At 43.5% G+C, this 20,221-nt stretch overlaps 2 protein-coding genes across 6 annotated transcripts in view; one reads left to right on the top strand and one right to left on the bottom strand.

Annotated features, from left to right (window-relative positions):
* Positions 1-11,757, bottom strand: part of wwc3 (WWC family member 3) — a 59,436-nt gene extending 47,679 nt beyond the window's left edge. For 4 of the 5 annotated variants that reach the window (XM_076278499.1, XM_076278500.1, XM_076278501.1 and 1 more), the window contains exon 1: positions 11,448-11,757. In XM_076278499.1, the coding sequence (XP_076134614.1) occupies positions 11,448-11,593 (146 nt within the window). In that variant the 5' untranslated portion in view covers positions 11,594-11,757. Of the gene's footprint in view, positions 1-6,839; positions 6,881-11,447 lie in introns of all 5 variants that reach the window. The other variant, XM_076278503.1, reaches the window with a different exon arrangement.
* A 3,212-nt stretch (positions 11,758-14,969) lies between these two features.
* On the top strand, positions 14,970-16,809 carry cldn33b (claudin 33b). The gene has a single exon (XM_076278498.1). The coding sequence runs from the start codon at positions 15,263-15,265 to the stop codon at positions 15,926-15,928; it is 666 nt and encodes a 221-aa protein (XP_076134613.1). The 5' UTR covers positions 14,970-15,262; the 3' UTR covers positions 15,929-16,809.
* Positions 16,810-20,221: the final 3,412 nt, after the last annotated feature.

Below are 20,221 nucleotides of genomic sequence, written 5' to 3'. Positions count from 1 at the left end.
GCTGGGGAGCTGCATTGCACACAAAATAAGAAAAGCACAACGTCTGAAACTCACCTCATTTAGAGGACCCCCTCCCAACAACACCACTGGGTATTTCTATCCTGGGTGGGTGACCCTGGGTGCCCTGTGGTGTGTGTGTGTGTGTGTGTGTGGGGGGGGGGGGGGGGGGGGGGGCATATGCATGAGCGTGGCATGTGAAACTGGAGCAAGGGGTGGGCTCTCGTCCGCCCGTGGCACCGCCGGGGTCTCTGGACTGGCCTGGACTGGCCCCTCCGTTACACTGGGCTTTGCCGTGCGGGCCTCGTGCTGCTCTAGTCTCGGTTTGGGCCTCCGGCTGACAACAAAGGCGGGAGTGACATTCCGCCTGCAAATTAAGATGCTCCAAAACAACAGCCCTCTGCATTCCTCGTCGAGAATGCTTTCCCTAAAAATAATATTCCCCTAGTTAAACTTAATTATAGTCGCCCCAGAGGCTGTGTGTTTTAATGCTTTTGGACTCGCTTGCTTGCTCGTGTTGCGGCGCTCACTCTGCCCTCCTCTGCCCGTAGTCGGGACGGCGAAACCAGTAGCACACACAAAGCCTGGCAATTGGCAGCGGTGCGGTTTTACTAGGGAGACGTTAATAAATTGGCACGCCATCTCCCAAGCCACAGGCCCCTTCATGCGGTTTGATCAGCTCTGTATAATATTATAGGCTTGCCTTTACTGGCCTTAATTAACCCGCAGCCTTCGTTTGGACAATCTGTTGCCGTGGCAACTTGTGGCCTTGCTGCTGTGGGATGCTCTTTAAATGGGGACTCGTGTGGTACTGATGTAATGCTATTGTCTCAGAGGAGGCAAGCCCTTTCTTAATAGCTTCTGAATCAACGGAGGAACACACACACACACACACACACACACACACACACACACACACACACACACACACACACAAAATGGGGAAGATATCTAATTGCAATAGCAGTTTGATTTCACTTTAACTTGGGCCACTTCTGATTGGTGAGCAGGCCTAGTGCATGAGAAGCACAACACTCGTGTTCGGTGAGCTTCACACAACAGCTACACTCATTCTGTCACACAAGGAGAATGGCATAAATATAAAAATCATACATGTGATGACAAGATGTGATGACATTGGGACAAAGTTGCGAGATGCGCGATTAATTCCAGCCTTTGTCATTAGCTAGTTGCATTGGTTCAAATTGGGATTTTGACTGTAAATCAATAAAGTGTGCAGCCCTAACACACACACACACACACACACACACACACACACACACACACACACACACACACACACACCCTCTCTCACACACACAGACACACACACACACAAAGCTCCATCCACACACCGGACGCATTCCCAGAGGTCTGGATTCCACGCATTCAATCACGGGGCTGATTTAGCCCGTAGGCACATCCTCTCATCTGTCTGCAGTGTGTTCAATACCGAAGCTGCAGTGACAAAAAGCACAGCTATTCGCTATTAATGTGAGGCATTAACATAGCGGTCATGCCCAAAACGTTAACAACTGAGGCCCCCAGGCCGGAAAAAGTCTTGGGCCTGACCTCTGGGAATTAAGAGCATCACACGCATGACACTAAAAACAACAAATGTGTGTGACACACCAAGATAGGCCAGGTCTTACATGGGCATGAGCCAATACGGGAAAATGCTGGAACAGCCACCGTTTTTAACTCAGCCTCCATGCGCGCTGCAAATAACGTCATGCCAAGCCAGGGCCTGGTCTGACAAATACTGTTACCTCTGATAGCTCTGCCCAGTAGGCACATAGACACCTTCACACACTCTCTCTCTCGCTCACACACTCACACACACACACACGGAAATACACACGTCTAAGTTCAGCCTTTCGTCTAAAAATTCCATTCTGGGTTTAAAAGAAGAGATGCGAAAACAAGTTTGGGAGGAATGCCATTTATGCGAGCCCCCTCAGACAGGGCTGGGAAGCAGCAGCTCCGGCAGCTGAGCATGTCAGGCAGACAGAGACGACGGGCCCTTCCCCTCCTTCTATTATCTTCCCCCATCTTATGGAAATAGGCCGACTATAAGTAGCGCACCACCCCGGACGGAGCACGGCATCTCTGTCTCCAGACGCATTTAGATCCCCCCCCATCACCATCGCATGGGAACCAGCAGGCCCCAGGCTCCGGCTGCGCCTCTCTCATCTTCACACACACACACACACTAATGCCCAAGGCCCACCCCACCACACCCCACCCCACCTCATCTCAGAAATCAGTCTGAAGGCAATTCAGGGACGACATGGGAGACTGGTGGCATGGTGGCAGGGGATCGGTGTGATTGACTTGAGACAATAATATTCTTTCTTGCTCTGTTTAATAATTGCTAAATAGTTTTTGGGTGATTTGGCATGTATGGTATGAGCACAACAAACATGCATGCAATGACACACACACACACACACACACACACATACCATACATGCATGTATGCCAACACATTCACACGCAACAACTTGGTAGGTACAGTATATACCCATGAAAAGCAGGGAGTGTGGCGGGCAGTTTACTAATCCTCTTCATGCTTCAGCTCCAGCATCGCCTCGTTCCTTAGACCCCGAGGTGTGAGGACTCTTGACAAACTCATGCCTTGACAAACGGACTGTAGAGCCACACAAGGGTTGGCGCAGCAAGGCTGGAGCATCCTGCTCGGCTAGCATTCCTGGCATGGTCGGCATTACCCATGAGCATACGCACCGGAGCATGGGCCAGACCAATGGAGTTAATTAACACATGCCAGCCTCACACAGCGTGAGCTCCTGTCCCAGACAAAGAAACCTGGGTGGATTTGACTTCCTGGATCACAATGTCAGTCGTGCTAACGGAGAGGTGTATGGCCTGTTTGCCCCCCCCCAGTTAGTCTTCTTTGTCAAGTCAGCAAAGCAGCTCAAGGGACCTGATGACTGATGCACTTAACAGCCAAACATAACACGCCTGGACGTCAATCAGAGCCAGCGAGTTTGTGGAAGCCAAACTGTTTTCCAACAATGAAAAATTAGTGTGGCTATAGCCACAAGTATGAATCAACAAATCAACAGAGGAATTGTGAATTCTGACAGGTCTATGAATACGGGAGTCGTGCCATTTGGACGGCAACATCTCAGAAACCAAAAAAAACTATTTCAACAAGCGGGAGGTCAACTGAGGTAGGGTTTCGGTGTTGTACATGGGAAATAAAGCTAATAAAAACTGAATTACAAGCAATTCATTTTGAACATGGGAAATGCTCCCATAATCTGACAAGGCAGAAGAAGGGGAAAAAAAAAAAAAAACACCCCTCACCTGAAGATTCACAACGCACTGCCAACAAGCAATCCTGTGTTTGTTGACACAGCGGCAGTTTGGCATTTTTAGGAGTTTCGGAATTGTCTGGCTTCCTGTGTCAGGATCCAGCAGTGAATGCCGGGAGGGAGGGGATGAGGGAGGGGAGAACATTCTGGACAATAAGGCCTTGGGAAGACTGGGCCGAAATAAGGGTCGGACCGGTCATTAGGTCTTCTTCTGGAGAACAGAATTGAGGACTTTCAATGCCATACACATAGAAATCAAAAGGGCCACTTTTAATCATGTTGTATATTCAAGTCCTGGTGTGTGACAGGAGGCTTGATTAGTTCTCAAAAGAAAAACAGACGGAAATAGCATAAATGAAACAAAACAGGAACAATAAACCATAAAACAATGAGTAATTTGTCTTTTAAGGGAACATAATATCATGCTACACCAACTAATACCACACACACACACACACACGCACAACAGTGGATGTAACAATAGCATATTTGCCAGCTCCACCATCCTGCTGGAAACAAGAGAGGAAAAAAAAAACAGCACCTCAATAATAAAAACACCTAGAGAAGCAGAAATGGTAGCAGGAGGGGGTTGAGGGTTTCAGTGTCTGTGAATAACCTTTCGGCGGTGGCAGTCCGGCTCCCCTCTTTCCAGAATAATTGAATTTGGTGTGCTTTGTGGCCACGTATAAAGGCCTCCCTTTGCGGAGCGCCAGGCCGGCAGCGGTCCTTACATAACAGAGCTAATAAAGGAGGCTGGCCGGGACCGGGGCTGGCGGCCGGCGGCCGAGGCAGAGCAGGGCAGTGTCAGTGGAGCAGCGGGCAGCTGAGCGGACTGGTGCGGAGCTGAGCACAGAGGCAGGAGGGGGACAGGGGGGAGACACACACACACACACACGTGGGAACTGCCTCTGTTGGGCAGCTTTGTCTGGGGCCACTGGTGGACAGAAGCACCCGCTCGCCCCAACTACCCCCCCCCCCCCCCCACGCCAGCACCGGGTGTTAGTGTAGGCATGCCTGACATTGTACTCATTCCTCAGAGACAAAAACCCTCCCTCATCCCACAAAACACGTTATCTGCAGGGGATTGGTGGTGGTGGTGGGCTTAGCCTGGCCTGAGAGGTACCTTAGATAGGAGGGCATCAACAGTAGAGGAACTCTTGTTCAGAATATATAGCTCTATGGATGTAGATGTACTACATATCTATGGACGTTGATATAGACCGAGGTCCCAGAGAAAGGTTTTATTACGAAAACGTTGTTTGGAATGCAGGACATTCCACAGATATTAGTACATACATACGTAAGAAATGAACAAATGTTTATTTACTACCAGGTGCATATAGGTACTGTACAGTATGTGTGTATTTAAGTGCATATTTAAATATGTGTATTAATGACTGTTCAGAGTCAGTGAGAAAGAAAGCTAGAGTAAGGGAGAGTTGTGTGTTATGTGTTGGAACGAAGTCCTCTTTCACAGGATGGCTCCAGTGGTTTCCAGGTGACTGTGCAGTGAATTCACATGCAGATCCCACTTTTCACTACAAGCCGTCACATAGCCAGTGCCACCTAATAAAACCATCCCTCTGCTGCACATCAGGCCTCCACACCACCACCACCACCACCACGCTTTCACACCAGCAGCCACAGAGCACATCTGACTGCCCAGTTCCAGGGGACAACACCGACAAACAATGCTGCTGGACAATTCTCTGGCAAACTGTGGCGGCCAACAAACAACAAGGGTCCTAACACACACACACACACACACACACACACACACACACAGTGGTTCACTAAAAGCATGCGCCAAAGGGAAGAGCTCAGCAGACCTGTCCCATGATGCCTAAAACGAGTGTAGCAACACCAGGACTAATAAATAAACACTTACTCTCACTCTCGCCTTTAAGACAGTTTTTCTAGTGAGAAGAATCTGCAGCAGGAAAATGGGGGGGGGGGGGGGGGTGAGGGTAAGAAATGTCAAATGACCAAGGGAAACAGGACTTCATGGTTCACTTCTGACATAAAGGGTCATTTAGCCAAGCCAAACTATGGTCGACGCAATTTTAAATCCCCAGACACTTGTAAATAGCCGCGAGATGCCACAGTCCTGTCCATTAAACCAGCTAAAGATAAAACATCTCAGAGACAGCTCGTGCTGACAGTGTCTGCCTCAATAGCCGCTGCCTCCATGCCTATGTATCCAGGCCTTGGCGGTAACATGAGATTTTTGTCAAGAGTCCTATCAGCCGCAAGTAACAAAGGCTGGTAATCATATGACTCCGGGTAGGGGAGTAGGGAGAGGTTGGGGTGGGGGTGGGGGGCCGGGGCGGGCTAAAGTCGTTGAGCCGATCAGGTTTTTCTTATCTAGATTCCAGTCAGCTACTCAGCTCCTAGCAAACAAAAACAAAAGAAAAAGGAGGCTAGGTGCAGAATCACAATGAAGGCAACCAATACTACACCTGCTCAGTCAAGGCAATCTACTGCTTTATAATAACTGCCTGGTATTTGTTGATCCTTTACTTTTGAGAGATGAGCACTAAAAGGAACTTGTTAGTGAAGAGTACAGTAAACCTACAGTAGCAGCCTACAGATACAAGAAACTCTTCTGATCGCTGAGCTGTGATCCCACACTTAAACCTATTATTGATGACCCTTTCTTCAAACTTTCCATACCACAGAAGCATCATGCCATGAGAAGATTTCTGACGTACACTCACCTCCTGTCTTACCAGGCCTCCTGGTCTAGTCGTAGACTGACCTTACCTCACCTTAAGGAAATCCATTTGGACTTGGTGTAAAAATGAGACTAAACACTGGGCTATTGAGGAGATTTATGGTGTCAAGAAAGCAATACAAAGATGGCCAGCTGACTGGTGATTAAGCCCATAAAGAAGTCATGACCCCTTTTCACAGATTATCTTCACACATTCCCCATGCCTGGTTCTTACCCTTAGGGAAGGATTTCATCAGTCAAAGGTTTGAGGACAAAACTCTTCAGAAACAAAGCACCTTAACTGCTTCTCTGGACTGCATTCTACAGTTTCCTAGCCTAGTCTCCTTTCTTGTGACACGCGAAACACACAGGAGATCCACTTTCAGTCACAATCAATGCCACTGTCTGGAACGGCACAGTTTTGGCTTCTCTCTGAATGGGTGTTAGACATGTGCATACATATTACTCGATAGTGGTAATTGATACAACATAGAGCACTGGCTACTCGCCATCACCCACACTGGCTATTGATTGCCATCTCACATCACTCTGGTAACCCAATGAATGAGCTGGCTGTCAAAGTGACACAAACCAACTGAAACTATGATAAAGCACTGGACACACAATACCATATATTTTTGCAAAGATCATCTAGTCAGAACAAAAAATAGTCAAAGTGGCCCAATTCAATTAAATTCAAAGCACTTTATTTGTCCCCAGGGGTCAAATAGCAATAGCACTCTGCTCTGTCATTATAAGGATTACAGTAGCCCCATAAAGAAATTACTTACCAATCTCATGTCTGTGTGTGGAATGTATGCTACCTCCGTGTCTAAAGTAGTCAAGTACAAAAAGAGATATGGGTCTTCATGACTTGTAAGTGACATGCGTCACAAGTGACGCCTTCAGAGGAAACTGGGTTGTACACAATCTATACAGCTGAGCTGATCAGCAAGCTGGCATTCTGCCAGTAACAACCATAGGGTCATTCCACGCCAACTCAGCCACCCATGTACATGACACCTCTCAGATTTTGCTGAAAAGCGGCGAAAATATGCCTTACAATATATGCCAAACAAGGCATACTAAATATGCCAAACAAGGGAATCTGAAGTTTCAGGTCAATATCTCAAACGGTTTGCCCGTGGCGTCCATTTGAATTTCGGGTGCCACGGCCGTAATTGACACATTGTAATTTCACATTTCATCTTTTGCCATTTTTGGAAGCCCATAACGTCTGTTCTAATAGTGGTAGAAGGCTGGAAACTGGTGTGGTAGTTCATTGTAGTCTGTACTACACAATTCTGGAGGCAGAATCAACATTTCTTACTGTTTGGGTGAGAGGTGGGTCACCAAAGTCCTAAAAAATGTTGATTTGGTGATTTTTCACTTTTTAATATGATCATTAATTGCACCACAATTAATGATCATATTTATTCTAAACTGGATTATTTGTTATATGTGGGAACCTTGCTATTGCCAAAATGAATTTGAAGGGTATGGTACCACTGGCGGGGGTTTTATGGGGGTCCAAAAACCCTCTCCGGCAGAGGTGACTCTTGGAACCCCATATTTGGACCCCCAAATGACCATGTGGGCACTTGATGATCCTAATGGGATTTATACCAGTTTAAGATACATATTTGTTCTTTCTTTTAATGAAATAACATTTTTGAATATGAAGCTCCATAATATGAATTTTATTCTTCATAATGCACCATTTTGGACATTGTTTCCAGAAGTCTGGAATGTAGATCAGGGAGAATTTAGTGATGATAAAGCATGAAAATAGTGGAAATAACTTAGTATTATGCTCAGTGATGGCAAACAATTAAATACTGAGCCTGTCACGGATTAACCCCTTATCCCCCATGAAAGAGACCCGCCATCAAACTTTTAAAGAACTAAATAACAAGAATGTTACATAGTGTAAGAACTAAATAATAAGAATGTTACATAGTGTAAGAACTAAATAACAAGAATGTTACATAGTGTAAGAACTAAATAAGAAGAATGTTACATAGTGTAAGAACTAAATAACAAGAATGTTACATAGTGTAAGAACTAAATAAGAAGAATGTTACATAGTGTAAGAACTAAATAACAAGAATGTTACATAGTGTAAGAACTAAATAAGAAGAATGTTACATAGTGTAAGAGTTTTTCCTTGCCGCTGTCACTCTCCAAATAAAATTGAATTGAAAATTTAATTAAATAGTGTCTTTTAATAATTTTGTCATGGTCCTTTTGGTCAAGTTTGTATTGGCGAGCACTGCGTCCATAGATGTCTGGGCCTGGCACACTGACACAACAAATGATATGTTGAAATGGCACCCAACAGGGGATCTGTCTTTGGTCCGATGGTCATGTGAGGATGTTGTTGATACACTTCATGAATTTCACAAATTGTATTTTCCTGGCTGGAAAATTGGGTTTTGTTGCTTAGAACATTTCATTCTTCTTTGTTAGTGCAGAAGATATTAAAAAACATGAGGAAACATTTGAATTGGAGAGTTACGCCTCGGACAAAACGATCAGTGGAACACGATCGCATCATTGCTTGATAACAATTTTCAAAAATAATATACAGATGAAAATAATATCACAGGATACAATATTCACAGATGTCGTTGCCGGACAAACTTCAGATTCCCTCGTTTGGTAACATAAGGCATATTCCCTCGTTTGGTAACATAAGGCATATTTTCACCGCTTTTCAGCAAAATCTGAGAGGTACCATGTACATGATACCCCGATTTTGGCTGTTTTCACTTGGAATGACCCCATAGCAAAACAAAACTGTGAAAATGATAAAAGGCTCACATGTCAAACTTTTTGTTAAAAACTACCTCACTTGTCTAATGAGCCTTAGAATTTTGAGTAGATGTGCAGCTCAAAAAGGGTTTCTGCCTCTTCCACACCATGAGTTTCAGAAATATCCTCCACCTTGATAGGACATTACAACAGTGCACATTCAATACAATATCCACCAGTACTCTCTCCAGGATGAGCTCTTCCATGGACACTCTGAAGTGTACATGACCTGCTGAGATGGGGCTAGGGAATCCACTTTTAAGGTTCCAGACTACACAGGTAACATATATCACTTGGGATACTAAACCTTACTCGTTATTTAAGACTAATGTCGGTGAAAAGTGTTTGTATACATGAAAGTGCAATGTGTAGGATTGCAAAGGCATGGAAAGAATTTAAAAGTATGTGCATATAATCATATAGATTATTCACAGGGATTCTTTTCTTGCAGGCACGAGAGCAATGCCTGGCATTCACACATCTTTTCACGAGCTGTCAATCTAAAAAGGTGATCGTGTAACGAGGTGCTTCTTGTGAAGAAAACAAAAACAACACAAAAGCATTTGTTGGTCTTTTAACTTCACTGCCTGCTGAAGCTCTAAGACAACCCAAACAGACATGCTTGGTGAAAACCGAGCTAGTTGATAATGCTCTTCTTTGGAATACAATGGCATTCAATCTGCCACTGACTCGTCGTCGTACTGAGGCCCAGCACACTCACTCAGAGGTGCTGAAATTGTTGCTCATTGTTTTAAGTCAATGACCACAGCTCGACAAAAAAAAAAACGAGCTGTGACCTTGCCAGTGGCAGCAAATCCCTCCCATTGAGCAGAGACCCGGAGCTCAGTGAGAAACGATGTGTTCAAATAGCCCTTGCAAAAAGCCTGGTTTTAGCTCGTTTCTAGGCTGAGGAAAACACAGCACATCCTTACGGCTTTCCCACTGGCCCAACTGGCATTCCTCACATATTTGCACATGGAACTCTGGGAGCTGCAGTTCAATTCTCCCTTTCATATGGGCCTCTGTTTGCATTAACATTTTTACTACATAAAACATTTTGTTTTCTTTGAGAAAAAAAACAGCCCATACACTTTTTATACCCTTCACATTAATAGCTCCTCTCTGGAGCAGTGAAAAGACTACTTCCATTTGGTTGTGTGTGAACAGCCACACAGGAAATCTGGAGAGGTAACAAAACTATTTGTGGGTGATGTTGATTCTGTCTTTTATACACCATCAACCAGATGTTCACTGTAATTCAGTCCCATTAATGTCAAAACTCTGATTGTACATATTGATGACAGCAGCCTTCAGCAACTGTCAGTAATCTCAATAAACACCAAAGACTAGAAAAGGCAACTGTCACACACCCAGAGGAAATCCCTGTTAAGCTTATATAACAGTGTGGCATAAATGTCAGTGGTTAAGATAAACACAAACCACATTATGGCACAGATTTAGACAATGAGATCTGTTTGCTTGTGATTAGTGGGTCTACACAATAGAGAAAGACTGATAAAACAGCCTACTGATCATGACTGAATGGTTGTCTGGTATAGATAGATAGATAGATAGATAGATATTTTATTGATCCCCAGGGGAAATTCAAGAACTGAACTTCATTGTTTTGATTTTAAATGAGGTAGAAAGAAACTCTTGATTTTGGCCATGTCAAATTACTATTATTTTCGTACGTTGCTTCCAATAATGTCATCATGCCATGTCAAGTCGAAAGCAAATCTCTGCTTGTACTGAAAAGGAGACACTGTGCTTGAAATAGGCTTTGGGTACTCGGCCATATTGTGCATATTCAGAGGGCTTTTCATACAGTCTCCAAATAGCATGAATTATCTTGCTAGGCTACTCCAAGATCCTTCGTCTTCCTCTAGAGGAGTATTGAAAAGGAGGACAAAGGGGAAATATGTTTTGGAATGATCAACAGGAAAAACAAAAACTGACCAGCAGAAGCTTCTAAGTCAAGATGTCAGGGGTGGTTGAAAGGGAGCACCACACGTTGCAGAATTTGCGGAGCTGTCCTGACAATCCGTGAAAAACACCCACCGTCTCCAGTCAACACAGCCAGTTAAGATCCCACACTGACATGTCTCGCTAACAACAGTGAACGACTTCCCGCACGAGCAGTCATCACAGCACTCGTTTATCCCATCCATTGCATAATTTCATGAAGGCTACCCAAAGTAATACTTTGTGTTTAGTTTATTGGCTATATAAAACGCCAACAACCAGAGAATAACAAACTTGAGATATGCAATTAGGCTCAATTGGGTGTCCAAAGTGCTTTAGTGTTCTTTGTTTAGCCTACCTCACCCCTTATCACTTCACACAAAATGTAAGAATTTCGCAAAACATATGGCCAGTCTTATCAGGCACAGGATTTGTGGTTTTGGCTAGCTATCAGTTCTGAACTTCTTTGGCTACTTTCTCATCATCACAAGCCCCCGCCCTCGAGCCGTAGACTACTCTGGATGCGATTGATTAATGCTTAACGACTTAAATCGACAGCGAAATCAGAGGGGTTTCCCTGGTGGAGCAGCGGAGATTTATTGATCAGAGCGAACATTTACCTGTCTCTTGGGTCAATCCAAGAAGTTTGTCGAGTGTTGTGGTCAATGTAAAAAACTCTGCCATCGTAATCCCGTGCTTCCTCCCAGCCCGCGGGCAGTGGCAGCTCCGAGCTTTCTCTTCGCTTGTTGCTGCTTACCCACGGCATAGCGTTGGGATGGTTGAGGGGGATATCGCCAGCGCCAGACCCCCTGCGTTTTCTCCAAAAACAACGACCAGTCTTTTACTGCATTACAAACATTTTCTTTCCGTGGTTTAAACGACGAAAGTACAAAACAACTGAAAAATACACAAGAAAGTAAACGACGCAGGCTAGCCTGCATCCACTATCCAAAAAGTTTTGCGGCGTTCTCATGACTCTTCAGCGTCGGTCCTCCATGTTTGCCTCTTCGAACATAGGCTACTTCATTCCGTGGTGTCCATATTCGGGCAAAGGATATTTGCATAAGGGGTGCCCACGAGACAGAACGTAGGATTAAAACGAGCCCGCTGGTCCAATAGAGTGAGTCGCATGATTTTGGCATTTTAGTGGCAGAAGAAAAGGTAACTAGTTTAAGAATAGCCGATTGAATAGTCAAGTAGAATACTTAACAAACAAAGTATCCTTTATGCGTATGAAATGCCTTATCGTAACCTTCATGATACTTTGTTAAACACAAATCGTTACATTCAGATATTTTTAGGAAAAGGGTGATAGGCTACTGACTTTGTAACCTACAGATGAAGTTTAGGCTATGTTTCACTAAATATAAATAAACACAAAGAAGCCCAATTTATTTCCATAATCCAAAACTACTTTTGTTTTGGAGAGGATTTATGTCATCTTAATAGTGTAGTTGTCTTAATTACAGGTCGGTCAGTAGGTCATGTTGGTAAGATTATATAAATAGCTGGTAAGATTATATAAATAGCTTATATATCATAATGGATTAAGATAAACTGTGGTTGACAAATGGGGAAAAAATTGTGTTTGACTAGTGTTTGAGAGTAGCCTAATGTAAGAAGATGGAAATGTATGTGACGTAGGAGCGCCCCCCGGTGACTATATGCCTACATTTTCAGTGTATAGGCCTGTCTGCATGTTGTCCCTGTGTCCCTGTTGTTGCCCAATTTTATATACAGTAGGCTACAACGTTATATTAGGTCTAAGGACAATAACATAGCATATATTTAATGGGGAGATGAGCATGGACTTTTTCTCACCAATGCCCTTTAACGATCCAAATACATTTTAACATTTGTTTCTTTATAGACAAACTCAACTATGGACTAGGCAACAGAATATGTATTCATACATCATGTAGGCTACAGTCAGTATATCTCTGTAAAGTGTGTTTTTGCTTGATTTCCAGCCGTTCAACATGGGAGACATTGCACTTTAATGCCCCCATCTGGCTCCAAAGAGAAACTGACCATGGACGACTGTCAAGAGTTAATCATAATGCATTTGGTGAATGTAGTAAAGAAATTAAAGACCACAATTTAACAATGAATTACTGTACTTAAGTAATTAGGCGGTACAGAATGCATGGAAATGGAAATGAATGTGTCAAGACTATGTCCTATTAATCTGACATCAAACAAGCCAACAAATAAATGCATGATGTTTCATCCTCTCTCACTCTCTATGTCTCTCTCTCTCTCTCTATCTCTCATGTCTGTATTTTAAAGTTGGCTCTATCATAGTGTGAAGTTAAGTTAGTCTAAGAATGAATGCAAAAGCATCACATTAGAGTGATTGTGCCTTGCAGCACGCACTGTAAGCTTATAATATCAGTGAGCTGCTGTAAATCTCTTGAAGTTAAACCATTCATTACAGCCGATTCTGTGGGAGAAAAGGCAAGCCTCAAAGCAAGCTAATTGAACTGTTCCAACATGACTACACATAGTTGTTTAGATTTTCCTTTGAAACAGCAAAATACCAGGCAGATTCAGTTAAGGAAAGATCGATGTTTGTGACCCATTGCTAATCTCCTGACCTGATCGCCAGTGACATTTCAATGGTGCCAATTTGCACACATTTTGCACAGTAACACCAGGTTGCATTGTTCCTATTTAATCTCTTGTTAGTCCTATGATGGGTGGCCATACATGTAAGAGATTTGTTGACACGCAAAGAAATGCTTAGTGTTATTTACTACCATAGTTGTCTGAGAATTTGGCTCCATAAAAAAAAATACTTAGTACTTACCTGACTAGATGACTTTTATAGGTTTCCAGACAATATGACTGTTGCATAATGATTAATAAATACATTTTAGTGACACAGTGTACATTAATAGTTATGGTGAATGTGTGTGTGTATAAAAGTATGAATAAATGTTCAAGGTATCTGACAGCATTTTATAAGAACAAATGTGATGATGATGTTGATAATAATGAGTTAGAGGGAATAATGTGAATGTGTGTGTGTGTGAGAGAGAGAGAGAGAGTTTGCATGTTAGAGGACATTTTTTCATACCAATAATTTAATCCGCAGCCTCCTACTGTCAGACATTGCATCTCACATGCACAATACATACTTTTGTTTCCACAAACACAAGCTCCTCAATCACATGCTTCCAAATAACCCCCATTCCCAGCAGCAGAGTGTTGGCACTTCACATGAAAGGTAGGACAAACATTCCCTCCAATTATCAAAGCAAATCTTATGAGCTGTAGTGTGGTGTTTTCATTATGGTAGTCTCAATTACTATTCTTTGTTTCAGTAGTATTGTGTTGGATTATTGCTTCTGGAGGCAAAATTTATAGCAAATGGTAATTGTTAAAGGCAAGGACAGTGGCAAGATTGCTGTAACACAAATCTTACAAAAATAATCACAAAATTGTAACAATGACTGCTTGTTTATGTGTTTGCCAATCTGAAGTTACAGAGCATCATATTTCCTAAGAGACCTGTTTGAAATTAACCACTGAATCAAATAAAGCATGTGCTTCACTGTGGTAAGCAAGCATCAAAGACTCCTTGGTGTGATGCACATTGCAAATTTGGCATGCTCTCCTTAGGAGGCCTATTTAACACGCAGTCACTGGAAAAGCTCTCTCTCTCTCACTCTCTCCTTTCTCTCACTCTCACTCTCTCTCTCTCTCTCAACTCCACTCTTAGCTTTATTTTTTTAGAATGAAGTGCAACAAGCAAAATAATCTCAGCCCCCCTCCCCCTCCTCCTCCCCACCCCCTTTAACAAGAGACAGTGAACAGAAAGGACAAACATGCAAACAAGGGGAAGGGAAACTACGCACCATCCCTGACTCCTGTAATGACAACAATCTGCATTTTAATAACATCCTGTCTACACTTTAATGGCATCCCGTGTGGCCGACTGTGTTCGGAGAGGTTCAGCAAGGAGGGGGGTGTGAGTAAGCAAAGCACTGGTTGGCCAAGCAAAGCACTCATGCCACCCCCCACCCCCGCAACAAGAGGGCAGAGTGTATAATGTCAAAATGTTGCTTACCTCCTCCCTCTCCTCCACCTCTTCCTCCTCCTATTCCTCTTCAATCGTCACCACCTCCTCCTCCTCCTCCTTCTCCTCCTTCTTCTCGCCACTCAAGAAGATCTGCTCTCTTGGAGACGCCTGACAGACAGTGAGGGGAGCTGAGGCGAGCACTGAAGCCCTATTTTTCAAATCGGTACTTTTCTCTCTCTCTCTCTCTCCCTCTTTCTTCTTTTTTGTCCTCTCTTCTTTTCTTTCATCCCCTGTTTTTCCCTTCTTCAAAAGCCCAGAGGAGAGGTCTCTCAAGTTCCTACCTGGGTGAGGAGGAACACAGCGTCGAGAGTCGTCCACTGAAGGGGCCACCACTACCACCACACGGAGACCATGGGCAACCCATGCATCTGCACCCTGGAGCTGCTGGGCATGCTGGTGGGCTCCACAGCCTGGTTCTGCTCCCTGGCCACCATGCTCCTGCCCCAGTGGCTGACGCTCTCCACCGACCTGCTGCCTACGGAGAGCTTCGATCAGGGCCTGTGGGAGACGTGCGTGGTCCAGGAGATGGGCGGTCTGGAGTGCCGGCCATATGACACCATCCTGGGCCTGCAGCCCGAGATCCAGCTGGCGCGCATCCTCATGTGCCTGTCTCTGAGCATCAGCCTGCTGGGGCTGTTGGTGGCCGTGCCCGGCCTGAGCCAGATAAAGAGCTGCCAGGGCGAGGAAGGCCAATGCGCCAAGCGAGCGCTGAAGATCATCGCCGGGACGTTGTGCATGGTGTCCGGCGTGGTAGAGCTAGTGCCCGTGTCAGTGGCAGCGCACACGACCGTGGTGAAGTTCTTTGATGAGCGGGTGCCTGTGGTGATCCCGCGCTGGGAATTTGGCGAGGCCATCTTCATCGGATGGGTGGCTGGATTCCTGCATGTGATCGCAGGGGTGCTGCTCATCACGTCCTGCCCAGGATCGAACCAAGGCCAGGCGAGATTCACGCAGCACCACCGCAGACAGGTCAGGACTATCCACAGCTCACCTAGGAAGCATTCCGAGTATGTCTAAGCCACTCCAGCTCCGAGCCCAGTGCATGGGGAGAGGGGTGGAGGGACCCTTCAGCCCGGATCCAGTATGAAGTTTTTATTGAGCTGAAAGACTAAATACTGGCAAACATTTTCAGTTTAAATGAGTTCAGATCACAGTTGTTATTTTAAATCAAAGAAACTATTGGAGTGGTTGCTGATCATTTCTGCTCAGTATTCTGAGGACAACACCTTTATTTTTGGTTCGGTGTTAATGTTTCAACTGGTCTTCTTTGTGTCAGGTAATATTTCTTTTTTTAACTCACTCTGCATGCGCTTCATTCAGTAAAATTCAGTCATTCATAGACAAATATGTATGTTATCATATTGAGTGGCAGTATATACTCAGTAGTTCACTCACCAGCTCAAACATGTTATTATTTCATTTGCTGTACAAAGATCCTCATATTTTGCTTTTTTTATTCTTATGACCTGTGAGTTTAATAATGAACTTTTGTTTTCTTAGACTGCCAACATACTTTTATTGAATCTGACGATAGGAGACTTTCTTGACATAATGTTATACATTACACATATAATCTACTGTGTTGTACTGTGTAGCAGTTGAGAAAGTGAATGAGATTGAAGAACATCAGAATGAAACATCCATTGAAGAAATATGACTTTATGATTACTGTATGTATCTTAATGTAAATTATAATTATTGTACAGTTATTTGGACACATAGGCCAACTAGAGCTACAGAAACCACACACACATTTTACACACTTAAACAAGCACACAAACACACACTCACACACACACACACACTAAGTGGTGGATAAGCACAATGTGTAGTCGTTTGTAAATGACAGTGAAATGTACTGTATGCGAAGACTGATTTATAAAGAGTTCACAGCTTAATTTGAATATGGACTTTTAATATGATTCTGAGACATCTGTTTGCTCAAAAGCTCTCTTCTCAGTTTAGGGTGTGGTATTATTAAGCTTAAACACCTTACATTTGCATACACTCTAAGGTTGGTGAAGGAGAGCAACCTCTCCATGTCAAATACAACTGGACAACTTAACTTTAAGTGGATTTTAAGTAGATCTAACTGCTACTAGCAAGCTGTTACTACAATATAATTTCTCTGGCTCTCCAGAATAATTTGACTTTGCACATTCACGCTAACCTCATACATTTTCCATGAAAGGTTTGATGTGTATAACACCTAAATGGAACCTTCAGGAAAAAAATGTAAAAAAAATAGCTAATTTACATTTTCAAAATGTTTAAGATTTATATCAGGTCTATTCAATATAAGCCTTCATGGAGGGGGGGTCCATATCAAGGAAGCAGCCAAACAGTCATTTAAAAGTGTCCTTGCGGTGTTGTGAAAAACTCCTGTCCTGAGCCTAATTGCCTCTGATTTCTCCCTTGTCAGTCACCAGGATAAGCTGCATTTAACGATCGCTCTAACGAGCAGCACGTCCTGTGAAGAATGCAGGACAGACTGCCCCTCCACCTTCTCCTTAAAATAATTACACAAACCTGCCAAGGTCAGAGGGTTATATGGCTATTTCCTTTTCTCTTTTCTCTTCCCCCCTTGTGTCGGTCTCTCTTACTCCAATGGACATGGATGATATGGTCATTGTATTCTTTTTTTTTTTATTGTATTCTAGTTTACGCACTCATATAAAGTTTAAATAGTGCACTCTGAAAGAATTGTTGTTATCTTTTGTTTTCATAGGGTATGTAGGCTATCTCTTCGACCATCTGGTTTCACATAATGTTATAGAAGTAGCGATGTAAGTATAAGGTACATTACACATTTGTCTGTGGAAATTTCTAATGAATAAACAATTTGAGGGCTTGGGTAAAGCTCTTTAAACAGCATCACCACGTGCCTGAACATGGTCAATTATGTCTATGGAAAGCCTAAATGCTTTTGGCTCCTTGATTTGACTTGACCATTCAAGATAATTAAACATTATGTAATGACCCACCAAACCAAAAGACATGGAGGACAGATGCCACTAAAACTGGGAACCAAAACGACGAGCTCCAGCCAACCGGTGACGTCCCCCGTGTGTCTTGAAGACCTACTGACGCCACTCGACCAGATGAGCCATTAGGACGCACCCGGCCGGCTTCCTGCTGATAGGAACAGCCGCATCGCAGCAAGTATGATTACCCCAAATGGTGTTTATGTATTCGTTGTGTGATTACGACTCCGTGCCTGGCTGCTTGGGGGTCTGAGAGACATTGACTGAAGACTGTGTATGGGAAATGGCACGGTTCCATCCTCATTAAGGTAACTGTAAACACATTATAGAGGAGCATCTGAGGGCACAATATGAGATGATATCGCATAAATCTGACACATTCTATTGTGATCAATGTCATTCTCTTCACTCAGTGACCGCAGTGCTGATCTGTTTCATCTCAAACAAAATAAACTATGGTTATGGATGGTTATGGTTTAACTACTAGCAATAAAATGTTTCTCTTTCATTCTTGTCAACTGGGCAATTAAAGAGCAATCACGAAGTTAGCAAATCAGCATGATGACAGTCCACCCACCAAGTCTGTCTTCGTGTGCTTTAGCATAAAACATAATTAGAATGGGAGATATTATCACAATGGCGGTTTCAAGCCCGGAGGTGAAGTGGGTGGCTATGGCCTTAGGGGCCTATTGACAGATAAGCTGGCAGGGAGGAAGTGGTAAGGCCTGCCTGCCATGCCAGAGTGGCATGTCTTTGCCAAAGATGCCAAAATAGACATTAATGATGTGTGTTTGGCTCCTGCCCAAGGTCTAATGGTCACGCTCCACGTTCCATCCCTTCCACTCTCTATTCCACACAAGGATCATGTGTTGTGTCTAGGCCTATGTGTGCATCTGTGTGAGTTTCATAGTGTGCACTAAATATATACTTTCCATGTTGTTATTATTATGGTGTTTATAAAAAGGCATAACAGTCCACGTTGTTGCTTAAGGTTAATGATCAACAAAGGTAAATGACAGTCATAAACTCAATCTCTGAGAGTGCAGTGATGTGAAGGTTATTTTCAGATATACATCTTCCTATCTCCCGATTGATACACTATGACAGGGCTCGAATTCTCTTTTTGTCTTTAAGGGGGTCTCTCTATCTCATAAAAAGTTGGCACACCCCGCGCATAGCCTAACAAGGCGATACAATGAAATAGCCCAGGCGCAAGTGGCGCTTTTGTGGCTTTTACCTTGACACACGCACACAACAGACATAGATTTTTCATAGAAATTGATTTCTTTTAATTAATTTCAACATATTATTGATTGTAATAGTCCATATCTCATTTCAATTTCACAATACAAAGAAATAGACTAAACGATTTAGTCTGTGCCATTCTCAATTTCACAACGTAACTCATTTAAACCAGACCACCGTCTCAGATAGGTTATCCTCAGTGTCAAACACAATAATGCATGTAGTGTAACTTAGGCTATACACAGGGGAAAAAGCACTAACTGGCAGAAATGAATAAAGCCAGCCAAACTATGTTCTAGTAGGCTAATGTGTTGAACCGTGGAAAATTAATAGACGAACAATTTTGGAGTTTGCACTGAGATATTGTCGGGTAGCCATTGAATATTCCGTCATCAGAGATTGCTAACAGGTGTTTCAAAATAGCTGGAAACTTTCCGGAGCTCTGAATGGCAGAGGATAGCTAGATCATCAGACAACACAATCATTGTAGGCTGCATTATGGGCCATAATTTATGGCTTTGTCAATCAACATAGAATAGGTGAAGCGCAAGTTCAACAGCAAACGGGACTTTTCAGCACATATCAAACCACGTAGGCTAGCCCAATGAACGCAAATAGACAAAACACTCACATCAAAGCAGGGTGACTTCTTCAGATTTGCGAGTGCTGTCAAATCGATACGGTTTGCTCATAGGCCTATAGTGGTGTGGTGGTGAAGTGTCATGCTGCGTTCAAGAGCGTAGTGTAGCCTATCTACGTCCCGTAGTAGCCTATATTTTAATTTAACGTCTTTAAGAGATCGCACAGGGATGGATAATGAGCGGTTGTTTAAGATTAAATTACAATGCCAGACACCTTCAGATATGAGAGACCCCCTCAGGTTTTTGACTTTGTTGCTTTTACGGGAGCCAGTCCTCAGGAGCTCGGCTCCCTGGGTCCCACGTAATTCGAGCCCTGCTTGTGATAACAAAATCTTTACCTTTTGTTTAGTCCACTGAAACTAAGTTATCCACATATCAAACGATTAAATACACAGTTATGGAGGAATTGTTTTGGGGAAGCAGTTGCACTATATCCAACT

The sequence above is a fragment of the Alosa pseudoharengus genome, unplaced genomic scaffold (genome assembly GCF_046254945.1).
Source record: "Alosa pseudoharengus isolate Yale_2024_CS ecotype anadromous, Long Island Sound unplaced genomic scaffold, YU_APseudo_1.1 YU_APseudo_1.1_scf_11, whole genome shotgun sequence".
Lineage (NCBI taxonomy): Eukaryota > Metazoa > Chordata > Actinopteri > Clupeiformes > Clupeidae > Alosa > Alosa pseudoharengus.
Note: the sequence above shows the minus strand (reverse complement) of the source record. Positions and strands in the feature narration are given on the sequence as shown.

What these genes read in the sequence shown, in the direction of transcription:
- cldn33b (XM_076278498.1), top strand. Translation starts at nt 15,263, where the DNA reads ATGGGCAACCCATGCATCTGCACCCTGGAGCTGCTGGGCATGCTGGTG.